The sequence below is a fragment of the Heterodontus francisci genome, chromosome 43 (genome assembly GCF_036365525.1).
Source record: "Heterodontus francisci isolate sHetFra1 chromosome 43, sHetFra1.hap1, whole genome shotgun sequence".
In the NCBI taxonomy this organism is placed as follows: domain Eukaryota; kingdom Metazoa; phylum Chordata; class Chondrichthyes; order Heterodontiformes; family Heterodontidae; genus Heterodontus; species Heterodontus francisci.
Window position 1 is genome coordinate 18,177,350 of NC_090413.1, and position 22,599 is coordinate 18,199,948.

The window sequence follows — 22,599 nt, forward strand, 5'->3', positions numbered from 1 at the left end:
ATGTGTTTTAAAAAACATATTTCTGGCAATTTCACTTTATTTTAAACACAAAACAAAATCACCTAAAAGCTGAGACTGGTTAACTTGGACCATCTCCCAAAACTGTGTTATGCCTATCAGTCTTATTTGATTTGATATTGCTGTTAGCCGATTGACTGGGATCTGAAGATTCATTAATTCGGTCCGCTGGTCGCATCAGTGGTTTCACCGATAAATTGATGACTCACGGGGGATGCCACCAGAACACATACACATTGCCCTCAACTGAGAAACAAATACCACCACTTTATGCTCATCTGCTCTTGTAACCTGCTATCTGGTTAGAAGATACTGTGCTCCTGTTTGAGCTCTTGGAATATCTCAATTGTTCAGATGCAAAATTGACAAATACACTTTGTAACCAAATCATATCGTCTATTGACTAACCTGTTCTATCCATCAAAAGCTTGGCTCTGTTCAAGCCACCCAATATGACCAATCTTTCCTGATTCCTTTGACCTTTTGTCATCGTGAAAAGTGGACAGAGGTTCCTATAAATTACCATTATCATCTCCGATCCTATAGCTCATTAACCAGGATTCAGCTGCTCATGTAGTTTGGCACTTCTCATCCTCTTTTGAACTGGACAGGAAACCGCAAACCTTCACCTTCATTTGCGACAACAACAAACGTCATGTCTACTAACTAAACGTGCTTTGCACGCTGGTGATAATGCGCCAAAATGGCTGGAGCTATATGCTGTATTTATTTAGCGTATGCAAATCCAAGATTTAATTCTGTGTATCCTGATCAGCTGCATAAGGAGATGGTACTGCTGAGATTTGTGGCTTTTCTTTCATCTCATTTACACCAAGGCAGATACTTTATTAAAAATATTGGCTTTGAAAAAATAAAAATCAAGTAAGTGCTTAAAAAATATAGCCCAGCAGAGCCAAGTGAATAATTACATAGATGATAATTAGTGAACCTGAACTTATTCTTAAATGTAAATGTCTCCTTCCCTCATGGTTTCCATCCCACTACCTTAAATCTCTGAAGCATCATAGAATGTCTTTCTACATTGTTATATAACTGAAAGATGTTCTCCTGGGGCAGCAAAGTATACGGGAGCTTTTCAGTATCACTCTTCATTCACAAGCCCACGCAGCAATCCTCTGTGGGCTATTCGACTATGACAATCACCACTCTTGAGCTGAATGCACTCATCACCCAACAACCACAAACAATTTCACAAGGATTCCTGAATTATTCAGAGTTGGATCTCTGACTGATCACTACCTTCCACCCTAGGTTCAGGGCCAGGAGCAACTGCATGTTCAATTACCACTACTTATAACCATTAGTGTACTTAACACCTCATCAAATCCAGAATATTCCTGCTCTGCATGGCTCAGCACTGCACCACGTTAATACATGGTCCATAATTTAATTTTATAGTAAGATGTATAAAAACTGAAAACTCAAGAAACACAAAATGAAAAGCCCAATTTATCAAAAGTACTCAGTTCCCCTGATCAAACATTAAATATTGTGTCCCAATGAGTACTAATAAGCTGCAGGAAAACCTCACAATACTCCTATCAATATTTATTCTCTTTTTATACTTTACTGAAATCCAAGCAACACTTAGTAGATTTGAGCACATCGTGATCTTCTCCAGCCCTGGGCTACATGTAATTCAGGCAAAATTTAGCAAAAGAGCACTGAAGATCTGATGTTTTGACAGAAAGAGCCTCTGACCCGATTTGTTGAGGTACTGACAAAGCATGCAACATTATTCACATTATAAAACTCTTCCGAAGATGCATCTAAACAATCACCAACTTCCAAGTCATCCAAAAGCGAATGGCAAATCTTTGCTCTAGCTTTTGGATGTCAAAGCTTAACATTATATAGAATTCATTGCACACTGGCGTGACACCCCCACCCCCAAAATAAATTCCTGTCTGATTCAGAGTGCAATTTAAAGGGACATTCCTGTAAACACGAGGAGAGCACAATGACATAACCAGTCATTATACATCACACCAGACCTCACTTCCGTGAATGGGACAAAAATCAAACCCATCATAAAAGTCCTAGTAGACCATTCTTTCATGGCAAGCCCTGATCACACTGACATTCTGCTTTTAAAAGCAAATATATCTGTTTCCTCATTCGTCACATATAAAACAGAAACAAACTGATGCTGAAGTTATCAGTTTCATTTTCAAACCTGTTTGTTCAAATTGCAGCTCTGGCTCTCATTAGTACCGATGCAGTGGCTGGAACAGGTTAGAGTTTCCCCCCATATATTTTTACCTGTCTTTGATAGATGAGCTCAATTGCACCTTTGAAAGATCTATTACAATATATATTTGGTTATAAGGCTGAATATAAATTAGTGTTTCAATAATTTCTCATCAGCAAGATCCACAAACAGACATCCCAAAGCAATTTGTTAATTGCAACCAGTATATGCCCGCAGCACAGCAACTCTCCCTGTAACAACACAGTGACTAATACTAAAAGGCAAGTATTTTCCTGTTCTTAGGTACAACTCCCAATGCAGGCTTAACAATTTGCATTTATATAGTGCAGTTAACAAAGGAATATCTGATGGTTTGGCTCTAACAGGCACAAGGAAAATGTTTGTGGAGATTAGAAGGTAAAGTTGAAAAATTAGCCACAGACACACTCTTAGAAGTTTACAAAAGGTAAAAGAGAGGCAGAAATATACAGGGAGATAACTGCAAGGAGCAGGATTGAGGCAGCTGAAAGCTCTACCACCAACTGTGGGTCAAAGGGGACAGGGGTGAACAGAAGCCCAGAATCAGAGGAACAAAATGTTCAGGAGGGAAGGTAAGGCCAGAAACTGCAGAAATTGAGTGGAACAAGATCAAAGAGAGATTTATTGACAAGGACCATAATTTTGAATTTAAAGCATTGGAAAAGATGGGGAGCCTGTGTAGGTCAGCAAGGACAGAGTTGATGGACAAGGAGGACTCAGCGTGGGACAGAAAATGTTTGGCAAAAGTGATGTTATTCAATACATGGCAAGACTATGAGGAGGAACCTCCCTGTTTAGGTTGATTTGGTAGCTTTATCTGGTACAAGTTGCCATCCTTGATAATTTTGGACTGGGTTAGTTGACAGCCACGACAGTGTAGTTGCATACAGTATACTGCGGGGAATGGGCTTAATGGGCTGAGAGACCTTTTAATACTTAATGACTTCTGAATTAGGATCCTGTTCACAGAAGGGTTTTCCTTCCCCAACTCATTCCTTGCTGCCAGTCTAAGCTTCTACCTAATTCTTTTGTTTTACTCTAGGAGCACTCAACGCAGGATTTCATCATCTGACAAAAAATAATTTGAACGATCAAGAATTCTTGCCTGCAGCAATCCTTTCATGAAGTAAAGCATCAATGAGGCGTAGGGGCATCAGAAAGCAAAACAATAGGGATCATCGCGACAGCTGCTCACTCTGTGCCCCCCACCACCCAGCTGTTCAGAACAACTTTGCCAGAATAGGCTTAGAAAACATTCAAGCCATATAGCCAGCTTATGGGAAAAAATACAACTTCTAACCCCATTCTCTAGTCGTATCCCATTTAAAAAGGGTGTTTACTAAAAAGAAAAGTACTTCATGTTTCTTCTCAGGAAGCTTTTTTTGCAATGATGCAGTTGTAATTGTTTACAAGAGCTCTTTAGTGTGCGACAGATGAATTGAAATACAGTTAAAGTGCAATGATTGCCAATGACACACTTAGCTAACACTGATCATGTAACAACATAGGCAGGGGTATAAATACCTCAGCCACAACACACTATAAACATTAAGATGGTAAACCCTACACATCAGAAACCCAACAGCTGCCTTTGTAGGTATACAGAAATTTCACCTTGAAAACAGGCAAATCAGCCGAACCAGTAAGTGTTGGCATTTACCATCCCTGTGAGCAAACAGTTCTCACCACACTTACATGTTCCCATATCACTTCAACCCTTTCTTTTATCCACCTGTCCAATCTAACCTTGAGTGTTGCCATAGTTTCTGCCTCAACCACAAATCCTGGAAGTGAATTCCAGTTTCAAGTCTTTGTGTGAGGAAGATTCTCCTATCCTCTGCTCGAAGTCCCTTACATTTAACCTTGCATCTATGGCTCCTCATTCATGACCTCTCAACTACTGGAACCAGTCTGCTTCCATCTATCTCTTTCACAATTTTGAACACTATTATATAGCCCAACAATCTGAAATGTTTCAACAAAAGAAAGATGTGAAAAATGCAAATCTTTTCCAATGGATCCAGCAGTCCACAGTAACAGTAAAAAGGAGAGAGAGAGAACTCAGAACCTGCAAATGAAAAATACTGCAAAGGTTGGAAATCTGAAATAAACAGAAAATGCTGGAAATACACAGCAGGTTCAGGCAGCATCTGTGGAGAGAGAGAGAGAGAGAGAAAGAGTTAACATTTCAGGCCGATGACCTTTCAGGTTTTAAGCAAGTGCATAGGCAGGGACAAGAAAAAACAAAAGGGAAGGTCTGTGATAGGGTGGAAGGCAGATGAGATTAAATAACAAAACAGATGATGGTGCAAGGCAAAAGGAGATGGTAATAGGACAAGGAAAGAAACAAAAGACAGGTCTAAAGGTGGTGTAAATGGGAATAGCAGAATCATCACCAAGTTGCTGCCCAAAAAATGGGGGCAGAAGTTATGATCTGATCTTATGATTACAGCTTGCACACTCCACCTGAAAGTTATTCTCCCAGAGCCACAGCCAAAGCATAAAAGTACTTTAAAAGGTACATAACTGTATCCATCATTGGTAATTCAGCATGCTCACGGAATCAGGCCCAATCTCTTAAAGCAATTTCCTTTCTCTACCCTTTCGACTAAGAATGATTTAAATAGAAACTATTCAAAACAAAAAGAGGTTTTCTAAAAGGTATGTCATCTTGAAAGTCACCCTTTAAAAAAAACAATATTACTTCTTTATGTACAAACAAAACCTTACAGCAGACTGGCAGACACTCATTCCGATAATCTCAGAAAACCCTGTTTGGATCTAAAGTAGAAAAACAATCAAGCTCACTGTATTCATGTTTGTAAATTGCTACACTTGCTTCTCATTTATTTCTGTGCATTTAGAGGCCATCAATTCAAATAAATAAACAGCATTAATTTACTTCAAGACTCATATTCTCGGACACCCTCCTTGATACTTCCTATAACAAAGCACAACTTGCTAAAACTTCATCACTTCCATTATATCCTGTTCACCTACCACCCTCACAGCCTTCCTGATTCCCAGTGCACATGTTCAAAACACTGCCCTTGTTCACAAATCTTGTGGTCTCATAACTTCCCCTTGCCCTGTAATTTGTGCTTGCAAAATATCAGAAATATATTCTGGAAGCAGAAGGTATTCTGTGAAAGTGTTCTGTATTAATTCACCCCACTGTGTTCAACTCTGCAGAGATCAGCAGTATGAATACAAAACACATTCCTCTTGCTTGACCTCTCCTACACAAGCTTCAAATATCTTAACTATGAATTCACTGAGTTTTTCTCTAATCCTTCGCCCCCTCCCCATGCCCATAATTCCATGTAAGGATAAACACAAAAAAAATTTGACAGCAAATACCTTTCATGAAGGAAACAAGAGTCAGGAATGCAATCCAAGGATTTTAACACAATGATTGTTTCAATTAAGCTAATTTAGCCTTGCGGGATTCAATAAAAAAAAAATCACTTACCCATAATTTCAGAATGGTTACACAGTTTCTTTAGAAGGATTTTTTTTTGGCTACCATCTATCTACACATTAAGTAACTGAAATGCAAGTCAGTCTTACTTAAAAACTACTGTCATGCTAGGCCCCCACCTGCCAAGAATGAGGCACATTAATTTTGTCATGAACATTGATTTTAAACTGTTTCTGGAGTGAAGGACCTGCTAAACAGATCAGCCGTGGCTGGAAAAGATATTAACAGACAATCATTGGAAGAACAAAGGACCATTCCCTGACAATGGACCTTGATCACCAGGTACTGTGTGTAACAGGAGCATTCCAGAGACTGCTGTAACCCTGTACATGGTCAGTCCAGTTAGTCACGATTATAATAAAAGCAAACTACCGCAGATGCTGGAAATCTGAATTAGTCACATGATTAACCTGCTTGGCAACCTGGGTGTTTCTGAATTGTACAAACAGTTTGAACTCAAAGTCTGTTTGCTCCTGGACTGAGAAGATCCCTCCTGTCTGCTCCCATCTCTTTCTCACAAGCCTCTGAATCCACTGAAGGCACATGACCCCCAAGACAGAAAAGTCTCCTACAGCGAACAAGGTTTAAGAATAATACTGGGCCCCAACGAAAAGCAAGATCTACCTACAATCAAGGACTCTACAGTGAGCTCAAAGAACCATAACAAAAACTCTTCAGATATTGCCACAAGCTTTTCCACTTTATTTTTCTTCTGCTCTTTTCTGTCTCTATTTGCACGCATCACGTATGCATGCTAGCACGGGTGTGTCGTATATCTGTAGGCATCAACCGAATTAGAGTTTAAGTTTGAATTTAATAAATTTCAACTTTTCTTCTTTAAACCTAAGAAAGCCTGTTTGTGCTGGTTTCTTTGCCTTATAATTGGAAAGCGGTGAGCAAGGATTCACCAAGGGGGAGCTAAACAACATGGTGTGTTTAAAATTAAACCCTGTTACAGTAGACCAGGTGAAGGCTGAAAGGGAACCCTAGACCTCTTTCTCACCTGGTCGTAACAGAAATTTGGGTGCTAGTGCCCGGAACTGACCCACTGACAAATGAGAGAAATTGGAAGTGGGAAGTTAAATTGTTCCCAATACAGGTTTTCTTGTGGTTGTGTGTGTTTGAATACTAACATGTCTGCAACTGCAGTTAGTAGCTCTCCAAGCCAGGGTGAAGTAACTCAGGATAAGTTAAAAGCACTGTCTACAGAGGAGTTGAGGAAAATAACTGAGCAGTGTGGGATCACTGTACATGGCAAGGCTAAGAACTCTGAACTCCTATGACTCGTGAATCTGAAGCAGAAATAGGGTTAGAAGCAGACTCTGACAGGGTATTGTCAGCAAAGATACAACTGGAACACAGGAAACTTGAATTTGAGGAAAGAGCCTTCCAGAAGGAACGTGAAGAAAATGAAAGACAGGAGAAGGACAGAGAGAGAGAGAAAGAATATGAGGAAAGAGAGCTGAAGCAGTTTGAGTTAACTAGGGGGCAACAGAGTAAGCCAGTGAAAGCATAGCCAATATGGAGGAGCATAATTCAGGGCTGGGTACAGAATTGTTAAAACTAGCTCCACTAATTCCAAGATTCAATGAAGAGGATGTAGCAGAATTTTTTGTATGTTTTGAGAAACTGGCAAGGCAGCTAAAATGGCCAGCTGAGACCTGGCCTCTTTTACTGCAAAGCAGGCTAACCAGAAGAGCCCATGAGGTTTATTCCCTGTTGCCAGATGAGAGTTCATTAAATTATGAACTAACAAAAAATGCTATCCTCTGAGCATATGAATTAGTGCCCGAAGCCTATTGCCAAAAGTTTAGAACCCTCAAGAAGTAAGCTAATCAAACTTATCTGGAGTTTGAAAGAAGTAAGCAGCTGGCTTTTGACCAGTGGCTGAGGGTTCTTAAAGTACAGTTCAGCTATGAGAATCTCAGAAGTAATTCTGCTAGAGGAATTTAAACACATTCTCCCACTCTCCACGAAAACCCATGTAGAGGAGCAGTGGGTCCAGAGAGCCCAGCAAGCAGCCGTTCTGGCCAATGAGTTTGCTTTTAATTTATAAGTCGGTTTCCCAGGGGAGAACCTTTCCTAGTCACCTCCACAAATCTGAAAAGGACAAAGGGTGGGAAGGTAACAGGAGCTCAAGCAAGTCCTGGGAGAGAAAGAAAAGCAGGAGACACAGGGGGCCCTCCACTAGCCAAAAAGAAGGTGCTGTGAGCAAGAGTGAGACCTGGAGACCTGTGTGCTTCCATTGTAATAAAGCAGGGCATTTAAAAGCTGACTGCTGGAAACTAAAGGGAAAACCTGTGGGGTTAATGAGAGCACACCAGCTCAATGAAGAAGAGAACCTAATGGAAAGCACAGCAGAACAAGCTGTGGCTTTAACTGCAGTAAGAGTGAGACCCAGGAAGCTTACAGCTGCAAGTGCAGGAAAATTTAATAGGATTCTTGAAGGTCATCAGGGTTTTGAGTATGAAGGGAAAGTAACCCCATACCCCTCGAGTGGGGCAAACAAGCCCATAGTAATTCTCAGGGACACAGGGGCCACTAAATCCTTTTTACTGGGTAAAGGCCTGACCTTTCCCCTGGAGAGTGCAGTGAACCCCAGAATGGTGAATGGTATTGGAGGGCAGTGTATGCCTTTACCTGTACACCGGATGCACCTAGAGTGCAACCTAGTTTCAGAACCAGTGACCGTAGGGATTGTCCCTAGTTTGCCTGTGGACGGGGTTGACCTACTCCTAGGTAATGACCTGGCGGGGGTGAAGGTGGTAGGCCCCCCCCCTCACCAGTAGTGAAAGACCCCGGAGGTCCAAGAGGCAGGGCCATGGATCCCTACAGTTTCCCTGAATGTGTAGTGGATCAGGCCATGTTCAAACCAGCTCCCCCAGAGGAGACTGAATTGGCACTGCAGGCAGCTGACCAGGTCTGTCTGAGTCTTTCTTTGGAAAGTTAGGAGACCCAGGGAATTAATTAAATGGATTTTCCCTAGCTGAGGCTCAGCGAGCTGACCTAGTATTGCGAGAGTTAGCACAGGCTGCCCAGTCTCAAAGTGAAGCAGAGGGAGTCCCTGATTGCTACAATTAATTTAAAGAATGAGGAACTGATGAGGAAATTGAGTGCTCCTCACAGACCTGAAAGCCAGGAGTGGGCAGTAGCTCACCTGTTAGTGGTGCCGCAGAGAAATATTAAAAAGGTCCCACGAGACTACAGTGGCTGTACATGCCAGTATACGAAAGACCAAAGCGGCGCTAAGACAGCGGTTTGACTGGCCAAAACTCTACAAAGATGTGGTGGAGTACTGCAAGAGTTGCCACATGTGCCAGGTTGAGGGAAAACACCAACCTACAGTGAAACGTGCACTCCTAAGTCCTGTTAGGAGGACCCTCCAGTAGAGGGCTGGTGGACTGTAAGGGACCCCCGCTAAGAACAAAAGGACACAGGCAGGCACAAGGCTGGCAAAAGTTTAGAAAGGGAAGGGGAAAATGTGACCAAGAGGGCAGGTTAAAATGAGGTCCGGGAGGAATCCTGGATGAAAACCCTTACTGTCCGGTCAGCCAACACTGAAAAATGTGAAAAGTTAGACCCCACATCCTTCGAAGTAAATGCAGGCAATAGAAGCACCCCACCAGAGTTTCTAACAGTCTTTACAGGAACTTGCAGAGACAAAGATAGACCTCTAGGGGGCATAGAAACTGTGAGGGTGATGCCTCACCTAGTCAAAGTGCCACAGGGGAATGCAGTAGAGTCTGCACAAATACCTACAGGCAGGAGTGTCCCAGAGAACAAAGGAGAGAGTAGCAAAGAATCCTCCCCCGCAGTCAGGAAAAAGAAAACCACTCATCCCCTAAAGTCAAAACCTTTGCATGACTCAGCAAAGATCTGAAAGAGAGTTCAGGGATAGACACGCCCACTACTGACTCCTGGAAAGAAATTACCACAGCAGGAACAAAGACCCTGGTCAGCCATGGAAATGGGCAAACAGAAGAGAAACTTCCCCAAAATAGAACCACATGTTTACTGGGATGCCAAAAATGGGTTATTTTAATAAGTTTAAGGATTTGTGAATGAATGTGAGGATTGCATGTTTTTTTCTGTATATTTTCTCTCAACCCTTTTAATGAAATACGCCTTTTCTCAAATCGCATTTCATTCCACTGGGTGTGGAGGTGTCATGCTAGGCCCCCATCTGCCAAGAATGAGGCACATTAATTTTGTCATGAACATTGATTTTAAACTGTTACTGGAGTGAAGAAAGGACTTGTTAAACAGATCAGCCGTGGCTGGAAAAGATATTTGCATATGAACAATCATTGGAAGGGCAAAGAACCATTCCCTGACACATTCAACCCACAATGGACCTTGATCACCAGGTATTGTGTGTAAGAGGAGCATTCCAGAGACTGCTGTAATCCAAGACAAGGTCAGACCAGACTGCTTGGCAACCTGGGTTTTTCTGAATTGTACAAACAGTTTGAACTCAAAGTTTGTTTGCTCCTGGACTGAGAAGGTCTCTCCTGTCTATACCCGTCTCTTTCTCACAAGCCTCTGAATCCACTGAAGATACATGAACCCCAAGAGAGAAAAGTCTCCTACATGAAACAAAGTTTAAGAATATTGGGCCCCAACAAAAAGCGAGATCTAACTACAATCAAGGACTCTACAGAGAGCTCGAAGAACCGTAACAAAAATTCTTCAGATATTGCCTCAAACTTTTCCACTTTATTTTTCTTCTCTTTTCTATCTCCATTTGCATGTGTGTATCGCGTATGCATGCTAGCTGCGCTGATTTCTTTGCCTTATAATTGGAAAGCGGTGAACAAGGATTCACCAAGGGGGAGCTAAAAAAACATGGTGTGTTTAAAATTAAACCCTGTTACGGTAAGGCCAGGTGAAGGCTGAAAGGGATCCCTAGACCTCTTTCTCACCTGGTCGTAACACTACATTTATACTTTCCAGCTTCAGAAAAATACAATTTCTCTTTTCGAGCTTGCAAACTGTCTGAGACAAGGAGCACATTATGAAATATGAAAATCAATAATATAACACAAGCATAATAGTATCAATTCATCCCAAAATACTGCAAAATCCAGAACTTTAAAGCTGAAAAATATGCATTTAAATTAAAAACCATAATAAATCTGTATTTTCCTGGGTTGACTTTTTTTTTAAAAATGTACTTTCTGTAAAAATTTAATTCAATCTGGAGCCAGAAACAAGTGGAGAGGGGCTGCAAAGTGTGAGGCGGGCCTGTGTTTGGTGCTGAGCCTTTTACAAAGAGATGGCTGGAAGCATTGTAATTGCCTTGATATTTTTTGCAGGGATTGAAGATACTGGAGGTTTCCGAGAGGGGGGGGGGTTTAATCCTGGCAGATATGCGGGGTGGAGGCTGGGGAAGTATCAGGGTCAATGGGAGCCCCAGGCTGCTAAGGCTGACCAGGGGGCAGACAGTGTCCAACACCCTCCCCTCCCCCTCCCCTAGTGACCAACCGCCACACTCACAGCCCCGGCCCCGCAAACCGCACCACCCACCCCACAAAAAAAAATCCGCAACATAAAAGGCCACCGCGGAACACCACCCCCTGTCCCCCTCGGCTGCCTACCCTCGCCCTCGCCGGCCACTTCCTTCATACTCGGGCAGTCGCGGGGCTCGGCCTTTGTCAGATTCTCCAGGCTGGAAGGGGAAGGAGAAGGAGAAGCAGCAACGGCGGCAGCCATCTTAGCAGAGCTGAAGAGCGCGCGGTCAGGCGGGAGCGAATGCCGCGCAATCGATCGTTCGCGGGGAGGGGGGGGGGGGGAAGAGAAGAGGTGGATGGATTCCAGGCTCAACCAGACGAACAACGACCGCCGATCAGCCTAGTGACGTCACCATAAGCCCAACGGGGCTTTGTCGCCCCTCTGAGAGAAAGGCGTCCATTGATATAACGCCTTTCACGGCCACCAGACCTCTCGAAGCGCCTTGCAGCCAGCAAAGTACTTTTGGAGTGCAGTCACTGTTGTAGACAGCCAGTAGCCAATTGCTGCACAGCAAGCTCCCACAAAAACAGCCACAGACCAGATAATTTTATTTTATGATGTCGTCGGGCAGGATATCTTCCCTGCTCTTCTTCAAAATAGTGCCACAGGATCTTTTATGTCCTCTTGACAGGGCAGATTGGGGGTCTCGGTTTAACAGCTCATTCCAAAGGACGCCACCTCTGACAGTGCAGCACTCACTCAGTCCTGCGCTGTGAGTGTCAGTGTAGATTGTTGTGCTCATGCCCTAGAATGGGACTTAAACCCACAATCTCCTGCCATAGGTGAGCATGCTACCAACGGAAACACAGCTGACACGTGACAAATTGGATAAACGCATACTGTTGTTGGGGGGGGGGGGGGGGGAGGTTGAGGCACAGAACATAATACAATAGCAAAAGAAAAATACCCTGATAAAAGAAACATCAATTTATTCTTAAAGAAATTAAATACTACTGGCTTCTCTGTCAAATTAGATACATGTTGTATGCTAGCTGGTAAGGTCCCTGCTCTCTGCTGTCGTCAGAGCACTGCCACAGATTTCAATGCCCTCAGGCTTGGGAAGGTAAGAATTAACCATCATGTTCAGCTTCTAATCGGGCTCCAAAAACTCTCCTTGAATAGGTGACTGGGTGATGGCTTTCATACTTTACCCCTCCCGCAAATGTTTGAGTAGTTACTGGTGACACATTTAAGTAGAGCCATTTAAGGTGAAGTACCGAATCCAAGCATAAGTCAGCATCTTCAGAAAAGTTGAAAATTACAGGGAAAGGAATTTGCAAAAATAAATGTTTGTCACAGGGCGAACAGTCAAAAATCATTTTCCTTCCAATTATGTTTTTATTGAAATAGAGTACTTGTGACATCATGAGCCAGATAATTGGGTTGGAGGAATTATTAACCTCAAGAGTTGGCCCTGGGAAGCTAAACATCTTAATTAAAATTACTAAAGCTTTGATGGTTTAACATCTGGGCTAATAGTCTTTTTTAAACTTAAAATAATTATTTAAAGAAAGCACTTAATGAAAGGATCTCTCCAAAGTATTGCAAAAACTGCCATTTTTGGAATCAAGCTTCTAACTGGCCATCCCATCATTTATTGTAACACTATGATAATTAATGTTAATAAAATATACAAACTATGAAGCTGTTCAAAATGGATTGAACTGTTGAAAATCAGTTTTAAAAAAATCTTAAAATGCAGTTCATGGAATCATGGTTACAGCACAGGAGACGACCAATTGGCTCTTTGTAACAGCAACTCAGCTAGTCCCAATCCCCTGTCTTTTCCCTGTAGCCCTGCAATTTGTTTTCTCTCCTGGTTCTTTTCCAATTCCCTTTTGAAAGCCATGATGGAATCTGCCTTCACCACATTTCACCCAACGCATTCCAGATTCTAACCACTCGCTGCGTAAAAAAGTTCTCACTCATGTCACCCTTGCTTCTTTTGCCTATCACCTTAAAATCGTGTTCTCTAGTTCTTGACCCTTGTGCCAATAGGAACAGCTTCTCTCTGTCTAGACCCCTCATGATTTTGAACACCTCCATCAAATCTCCTCTCAACCTTCTCTTCCCAAAGCAGAACAATCCCAGTTTCTCCCATCTAGCCACCCAACTGACGTCCCTCATCCTTGGAACCATTCTCATAAATCTTTTCTGCACCCTCTCCCGTTCACCACCACTCTCTGTTTCCTGTCACTCAGCCAACTTGGTAACCATGCTCCCACTGTCCCTTTTATTCCACTGGCTTCAATTTTGCCAGCAAGCCTATTATGGGACACTTCTTCAGATGCCTTTTGGCATCAACCACATTACCTTCATTAACCCACTCTGTTACCTCATCAAAAAACTCAATCAAGTTAATTAAGCATTTGTGTCATTTACCAGACCACCCTAAACAACCGTTGACAGGTGAAATCATCCGTTTATTGTACACAATGGTCATGTTTTAGCGTACTGAATAGCAAAATGGGGAAGGAACCTTACAGATAGCCTTGGTTCCAATGAATGGGTTTAGAGTTTAGGCTACCTGTTGTACCCTCTTTCTACTGGGTTTTTGCTTGTGTTGTGGTGAGCCACCAAAGTCGGGTGGGTCGACATATATTCACCTATGACAGTGCCTGGACTTACAATGCACATCAGTCATTTGGCAACAGGCCAAGAATAGGGAATAGTTTCAATAAACTTATAATGTAAACAGAGTGTGGATCTATATTTGATGCAACCCACTTTGATTGGGACCTCCTGTTGCCACCATAATGGCATCCACTGGGTTTAGTAGAGGACCTACCATTTCCTCATTTCAACTCAATAACTCATCCAACCCATTTACTACAGTTATGCCAACAGCCACTGCTCTTTTTCATTTCTTTTCTATTTGAAATCTCCACACAGGTGCATCGTCCCCGGATGACCCAGTGCAAGGGTGGCCAACCAGCATTCGCTATGTGCAACTCTTCAATGGGTGAAGTACAGCTCTTCAGTTTCCTTACTCTCACACTCAGTTCTGATGTGCCTTGATCAACCGCATCAAAACAGGCAGCTTTGCTTCCATTCAGGCCCAGCTAATGGACATATTTTGAATTCACTGTATTACAATAATGTTTATTGCTGGGTGAGCAGTAAAACCTGTATTGTTCTCAATTACATTATAACATACGGAGCAAGCTAGGGTTTAGGACATGGGTTCCATCCTTCTGGAAATTAAAACTCTTTCATTTTACAATCAACTTTTTTTTAAAAAATAGGAAACAAACATTTTGCCTTTCCTGCCAATCCCCCAATCCCAAATATTCATGTTGAAAAATAGGGGTTTTTTTTTTGCAGAAAAGCAGTTAATGTATCAATAGCAACATTAAATATTGTGTCATCCTCCTGATTTCAGCATGATGGCATGAACTACTTGCACATTGCAAACAAAAAAAGAGTTTGTATAATGGTTTTAAGTTGATTAGTGTCTGGGGGGGGGGGGGTTAATAATTAAGACTTTTTAATGTAATATTTCCAATTTACAGTTAATGAGCTATATTCAATAATGAATTTGGCATTGGGTACTGCTTTGTAGGTTCTGAATTAGGACATCTGGGTTCTCTGGACTGCAGTCAGATAATGCAGCTGTTTTTCCTCTGAACAATTTTTGCTGCAGCATTTCTGGAGTACTTTTGTGTGTCTCTCTGCCTCTGTGTCATGTACAAAAGGCCCAGTCACATATAATTCTGGATGTGACATAAAATAAGATTATTTGCAACCCTTAGCTAGTCAACCATATCTTAAAAAGATTAGCTGACCCTAGGAGCTCTGCTGATGAACTGCATGTCTGAATTCCAGGTTTATGGGATCTTGGTAAGCATGTGAGCGCATGTGAGAGAACATGAGAGGGAAGGAAAAAGGAGCTAATGTGGAACAGGGAAAGACAGAATAACGGAAGGGAGAGAAAAAAATGAGGCAGCTGAAAAATGGAAGACGACAGACAGAGAGAAGAACTGGGAAAAAGGGAAGAGCGGATAAAGAGTGAGGAAATGGAGTGAAAGACTAAGAGAAAGGACTTGCATTTATCTCACGTCTTTCACAACCTCGGAAAGTCCCAAAGCGCTTTACAGCCAATGAAGTACTTTTGAAGTGTAGTTACTGTTGTAATGTAGGAAACACGGCAGCCAATTTGAGCACAGCAAGATCCATCAAGCAGCAACTAGATAATGACCAAATAACCTGTTTTAGGGTGTTGGTTGAGGGTTAAGTTTGGCCAGAGAACTGGGAAGAACTTCTCTGCGCTTTTTGAGTAGTGCCATGGGTTCTTTTACACCACCTATGAGGGCAAGTGGGGCCTTAGTATAATGTCTCATCTGAAAGAGGGCGTGTCCAACAGGACAGTGCTGGAATAAGAGAGAATAAGAGTCAGCAAGAGAATGAGCAATGGAGAGGCATGGCAAAGAGAAAGTGTGGAAATATGAAACTATAATCCAGATTTCAGGTAATAAGTTAGAAAGAAAGCACTTGCATTTATGTAGTGCCTTTCAAAACCTCAGGATTTACCAAAGTGCTTTACAGTCAATTAAGTTCTTTTTTAAAATTGTACTCACTTTTATAATGCAGGAAACACAGCAATCAATTTGCACAAGCAGCACTGAGCTAATAACCAGAAAATGTTTACTTTTAATGATGTTGGTTGAGGGATAAATAGTGGGCCAGGACACTGGGAGAACTCCCCTGCTCTTCTTTGAATATTGCCATGGGATCTTTTACATCTACCTGAGAGAGCAAGCAGGCCTTCATTTGTTCTCATCTGAACAGCGCCTCTGACTGTGCAACACACAATGTAGTACTGTAGTGAAGAGCGAGCCTAGATTACAGGCTCAAGTTTCTGGAGTGGGTTTTGAACTCACAACCTTCTGACGTCAAGGCGAGAGTGTTATCCACTGAGTCATGGCTGACTGTTGTAAGCAAAACAGTTGAAAAATTACATCTGTGGGCTAGAGTTCAAAATTTGGTGTATAATGTACTAGCAGTTATAGTTCTCTCCAGTATCCTGGCCAACACTTATCCCTCAACCAACATCACAAACAGATTATCTACTCATTATTTCATCACTTGTTTATGGGATCTTACGGTGCATAAATTGGCTTCTACATTTCCTACATTACAACAGTAACACTTCAAAAGTACTTAATTGGCTGTAAAGCGCTTTGGGACTTTCTGAAGTAGCAGCGTTGTTGGAACACTCCCTTAAAACATAGACAGCCCTTATTTTGTTTTTAAAAAGTGCTGTAAGTCACTTTTGAATACTTCTTAAATTAATCGGAAGAAAATCTACTTACCACTGCCAGGCCTGCCGATCGGAGCAGCCATTTTGTACAGTATTTCAAATTAAATCTGGAAAATAAAATTTTCAGCAGCTGTGTGTATCCCATCCCAACACCAAATGAATCTCTTACAATACAAACAGCAACTACAAGCTTAAAGAACCACTTAGAAGAAATTCCCCTTCTTGGGAGTTCCTCAAAAATTATTTTCCAGAAGTGAATAAGAAAATTGTACAAGAGGCCTTTTTTTAAATAAAAAAAAACCTCCTCTCCACCTCTCTGTGAAGGTGCTGACTCTTGCTGAGTGGGATTTACGAGACTGCCGTGCCCTTTTGTATACTTCAGTGCTTCTTCATATGTGTGTGAGCACTGTTCTGCATTGAATTGGTTGGTGTCTGCTCAGACATACCTGGAGATACTACAATCAAGCATAGGGCAACCAGGATACAGATGAGCAATTAAAAAAAAATCAACCAGGGTTCTGCTCCTGGTCAATATCCAGTGATTCCTCCTTCCTGGAAAGTAGACTTATAATGGGTGTAAAGCAAGAGCAGAATCAGGCTCAACTGTGATACCCAAGATAGTGAATAGTCCAATGAAGCTCACACAGAAAGAATAGCTACTTGGGCAAGGAACTAGAAGGCTTGTTCATTTATGTGGAACATATTCCAGCAAGAGTTATTGAGGTTGGAATTTCTTGGAAGGTTTCTCTCAATTGTCTGCTGTAAGTTCAGCAAAAAGCCCACAGAATGTCCTGGGGGAACAGCACAGCGTCTCTGAGATTTCCACAGATCTTCCACCCAACTTACGGCAGGTACTCTGGGGAAATTCAACTCTTCAGGAGAGTAAGGTGAGAACATTGAAGAGGAAAGGGTTTGTCCCTAAATGTCATTATCTTCAATGGAAATAATGATCAGATCAGCCATGATATAACTGAATGGCAGAACAGGCTGGAAGGGCTGAATGGCCTGCTCCTGTTCCTCGATGTACATTTGTTCATTTCTTTTGGCAAAGAGTAGGCTGCACACATAGTGAAGAATAGCTCTCTCAGAACCCCACAACACTGGTGTCCATCTGCGTCAGATTGTGTTGGTCAATTCAAGAGGGAACTGGATAGCTATCTAGCTGAGAGAGCGATTAAACAGTATGAGACACAAAATATATCTTTGAACTTTGGTGTCCTCTAATCCTGAAATACCTATGCTGCTGTCTTTCCAAGGCCAATACGGACTGTTATGTCCACTCTTTTGCCTGTACATTTCAGTAATTACTGGTCAATCTCCCATGGTTGGATAGTCAAAGACTAAGTGTAGTCTTCAGACAAAGTCGTCAGAAGGTGGGGTTAACTGGACTAGATGCAATTCAGTCACCATTTCAAAATCATGTATTCTGTCCTTAATTGTACAGAAATTATTTGATATTATTTATAATTAAATAGAAAGACACGTGGCATTTTGAGAAGTAGTAGAGCTGGTTGAAGGGTTGGATCCCCAACTCCAGTAGGAGACATTCCTGCAGCTTTCATCACAGGCCCTCCTGCCTCCAACTGGCCTGCCCAGTCAAAGGATTAAAACAAAAGCACACTTTTTAAAAAAATGTCCCTATGATTTTTCTTCTCCTGTGTGGCTTGCACCAGCGTCCAGGAAATTAATTCCTGGAGAGTCTGGGACAATCCTGGAGAGGGTCGGAAGTTGCTCTCCAGTACAGGTCAAGAACCTGGGGGACACAGGCGCTACTGCAGGACAGCATAATTACAGCATGACAAGTTTACAAGGACAATCACCATTACAAAACTGAACATAGGAATTCACTGTGGAAACGTGGACAGAGAATATGCAGAGAGCTTGGAAGACTAGGCACATTGACATCACTGTTGTGGAGAAACGTTTATTAAAAGATTTATTTAAAACATTAAGAAAGGAAAATGATGTAGGGCTTTTTAAATTCAGAAAAGTGAAGACTTCAAGGTGAACTAGTTGAAAGGTAATGAATTATGAAGGTAATTAATCAAAGCAATTTGCTTATGTATGTTTGTGTGCTGATTAGAAACAAAATGCAGTGATGGAGTGCGTTTGCGATCATTGTTGGGAAGAGGATGGAACATGCCTTTGTGTTTAGTGATTCCTAAGAGGATGCAGTAATGGAATGTTGAGATGTTTGCTACATTGAAGGAGCTATATAAAGGCAAGTTATTATAATGCATGTACGTGCTGGTTAATAGGAGGAGATGCAATGATGAAATGTGTGTGCTATACGTTCAGAAGAGGATGCAATATGACATGACAAAAATTAAGCATTTTTGTTTACGCTGGATTTTTAATTGGCTTCTTTCTTGCATCACACACAAAACACTGGGGACTGCTAGCTATTTCTGCAGGCCACAGAGAATGCACGCAGCAGGCTGACTGATTTGCATACCTCAAAATAAGGCGGATACAATTATGTAGTTCAGGAAGACCTCAATGTGCATGGGTTAATTGGCACCATTGTCCTTAAATAGGGACCTGGTATAGAGCATTCAGTTGCTTCAAACTGATCAGCGGTTCAAGCCAGTCCCTTCAACTGCAAGCATCCTGTGGGGCTCCTTACAGTACATATTTGTTTGGCAGCTGTAATCATGTGGGCAAACACTGTTTTGAATCCTGTGAATGTCTGACAACCTGAATGTAATTATGACTGTTTCAATGTCCTTTGCTCTGGGATATCTTCCAAAGGATTTGGAGTTGTGTCATGGGAGACATTATGCAAAGGCAGCCATCGGTCCAAAGCCAGCAATGATCAGAGTAGTTAGAAGGTTCCATGGTAAAGCAGACAGAAAGCAAAAACAACTGTGTTTCAAGGCTGAATTGTATGTTAAAATGTTAGCTCAAGGGAACTGCCTTTGTCATTTCGATTCAGGAGAACAAACCAATGGGGGTCTCCCTTGCTCTGCTGCTATGAAGAGGAAAGAGATTATGGTAAATCTACTGTTTTATCTATTTTAACGTTCAATTAACTTGTCTAGTGATTTAGCGCCTGATAAAGTGTACATCACCAACCTTGGTGGCATGTAATGTATTCCTCCAAGGCGGAATACATCAATAAGGCTTCTCTGTTTGACCCTGGGTCTTTTTACCCTTACCTAGGAGTTGGCCACACAAAGGCGCAATTTGATTCATAGGAAACGTGAGGTCAGTTTACGAACATACAAACATACGAACTAGGAGCGGAGTAGGCCACTTGGCCCCTCGAGCCTGCTCCGCCATTCAATAAGATCATGGCTGATCTGATTGTAACCAAAACTCCACATTCCCGCCTACCCCCGTTAACCTTTCACCCCCTTGCTGATGAAGAATCTATCTACCTGAGTATCCAGTAACCGGGAACCCGAGGAAACATGTAAAAAACCCGGAAAATATAATCGATGAAGTGTATGTTTGCTTATTCACAAAAGGGGTGAAGTGATGAAGTGTGTGGCTGTACTGGCTAAGTAGTGTGTGCTATTCATATGGCTGTTGCTGATGATTTAAATTAATTTCACTAAAGGAGTAGGATAGCATAGCCTAGTACTTTCTATGATGCTAAGGAAAGAATACACACAATACAGCATGGTAACAGTGTAGAGAGGCCATTCAGCCCACCAAGCCCTTGCTGCTCTCTGCAAGAGCAATTTAGCTAGTCCCACTCCCCCGCCCTTTCCCCGTAGCCCTGCAAATTTTTTCCCTTTGGGTGCTTATCCAATTCCTTTTTGAAAGCCATGATTGAATCTCCTTCCACCACCCTTTCAAGCAATGCATGCCAGATCGTAACCACTCGCTGCGTAAAGAAGTTTTTCCTCGTGTCAATATATTGGCAGGAAATGGTGCTAAAAAGTTCCTGGCAAGCAATATTCTTCATTTTACTGCTGATTTTCACTGCCAATAAGACTGCCATTTTGTGTCTCACCTTACATCAGGCAGCTGCTCCACTGATAGCTCTAGTGTCAGACACATCATGGAGCTGTTCCACTGGCAACTCCAGGGACCGGCTTCTAAGACAGGTCTAGATAATGATTAGGAGGTGCCCCAAGCTGAAAAAATTTGACTGCTTGTTTGTTATCTTTCCCGGTACAGACACCTTTGAATCAGCAACGAGACTGACGGCAACCCTGGAAACGCCTCTACCAATCAGAGTCCACTTGCCAACCAATCACACTCTTCTCATACAGTATAAATTTGTTGCTTCCCTTGCATTGGTATTCTTTCAAACTGTCCTGATGAGTGCAAGATGAAAAGCTTCAACAAAATGTCTCTCTTTTCATCAATACTCAAAACATTCTATTCCTTTCTCCCTCATGTACTCATCTAGCTTCCTCTTAAGCTATGCACCTCAATTACTCCATGTGGCAGCGAGTTGCACATTCTAAGTACTCTCTGGGTAAAGGAGTTCCTCCTACATTCCTTACTGAATTTATTAGTGACTATCCTATAATTGTGCCCTTTTTTATGCTTCTGTGAACAAATTAAAGAAACCTCAACAAGTTGTTTTCGAGACAGCTTGACTGCAGCTCCCCAGCATGTAACCAGAACAGACAACTGCTCCCCAACACATTAATTCCCAGTTAAACTGTAGCCACTGGATATTCTTGCCAGAGGCATCTCGCAGGCTACAGGATGCCATGCTGCCGCCAGTGACCAGCCATGTAAACAAACACACGGCCAAATTTCCACCAATACCTCTGTAATGGGAAAGCGCTGCAGAGGAAGCCAAAGAGGCTAACTCAACGTCAGCAGCACTAGAATTACAGAATCTCCCCATCTAAGTTCTTTAAATTTTCTGAAGTAATTAATGTATATTTAACTGATCCCCTCAGTTTCCCTTTGGGAAGGTGAGATTCAAAATTATTGCCCTGATATTTGTAATACCTTTGCACAGGAGTCTACCGGTCACTTTAAGCGCTAGGTACCGGTCAAATGCTGTCTTGATTTTAAAATTCTCATCCTAGTTTTCAAATCCCTCCATGGCCTCGTGCCCACCCGTGCACCGCCCCCTCTCCCCCATCTCTGTAATCCCCTCTAGCCCCACACCCTGCACTCCTCCAATTCTGGCCTACAGCATCCCCGATTTTAACTCCTCCACCATTGGTGGCTGTGCCTTCAGCTGCCTAGGCCCCAAGCTCTGGAATTCCCCCCCTAAACCTGTCTGACTCTCCACCTCTCTTTCTTCCTTTAAGATGCTCTTTGCCCAAGTTTTTGGCCATCTGCCCTAAATTTGCCTTATGTAGCTCAGTGTCTAATTTTGCTTTATAACACTCCTTAAAGGTGCTATATAATGTAGATTTGATACTACATTTGTCTTAATGCTTTTTTATTCAAAGGATTTTGAATTGAAGACCCAAGGCGGACTTCCTTCAAGACTCCAGTTGGCAGCAGCAGAACAAGCCACAGATTACAGCAGTCAATGTTCATCATAAAATAACAGCATGTGTTTCAGTGGACAATTAAAAAAAAAATTCATTCTTGAGATGTGGGCATCGTTGGCAAGACTGGCAATAATTGCCCATCATTAGTTGCCCCGAAAGGTGATGAGCCACCTTAAACCATGTGCTTTGGCACCAAGATAGTGGCCACTTCAAAGTCAACCACATGGCTGTGGGTCTGGGGTCACGTCGGGTCAGACCAGGTAAGGATTGCATTTATATAGCGCCATTCACGACCTCAGTCCCAAAGCGCTTTACAGCCAATGAAGTACTTTTGAAGTGCAGTCACTGTTGATAATATAGAAAATGCAGCAGCCAATTTGCACACAGCAAGATCCCACAAACAACAAATGCGATAATGACCAGATAATGTTTGCTTCCACAGAGCCTGACGGCCTTACGGATGGCACCTGAAATTAGAAATTATGACTATGGAGGGGCTGCCCTCGTAGACTGGACTGTAAGGTGCAACACTGCTGGCTGAATTTTCATTTGTGGGTCCTGATCCCAATGTTGGAAGGAAATGCAGGTCAGGAACCCACAGAACTGGCATAGGGGCCCAGAGGGCGATTTTTGAGGAGGCAGCCATTTAAGTGGCCACCTT

General features: G+C 42.3%; 1 protein-coding gene across 1 annotated transcript in view; it reads right to left on the reverse strand.

Annotated features, from left to right (window-relative positions):
* Positions 1-22,599, reverse strand: part of LOC137355647 (uncharacterized) — a 113,885-nt gene that overhangs the window by 60,285 nt on the left and 31,001 nt on the right. Inside the window, exons 8-9 of the mRNA XM_068021021.1 lie at positions 14,084-14,323; positions 11,348-11,600 (exon numbers count right to left, since the gene is read on the reverse strand). Coding sequence (XP_067877122.1) covers positions 11,348-11,600; positions 14,084-14,323 — 493 coding nt within the window. The remainder of the gene's footprint in view (positions 1-11,347; positions 11,601-14,083; positions 14,324-22,599) is intronic.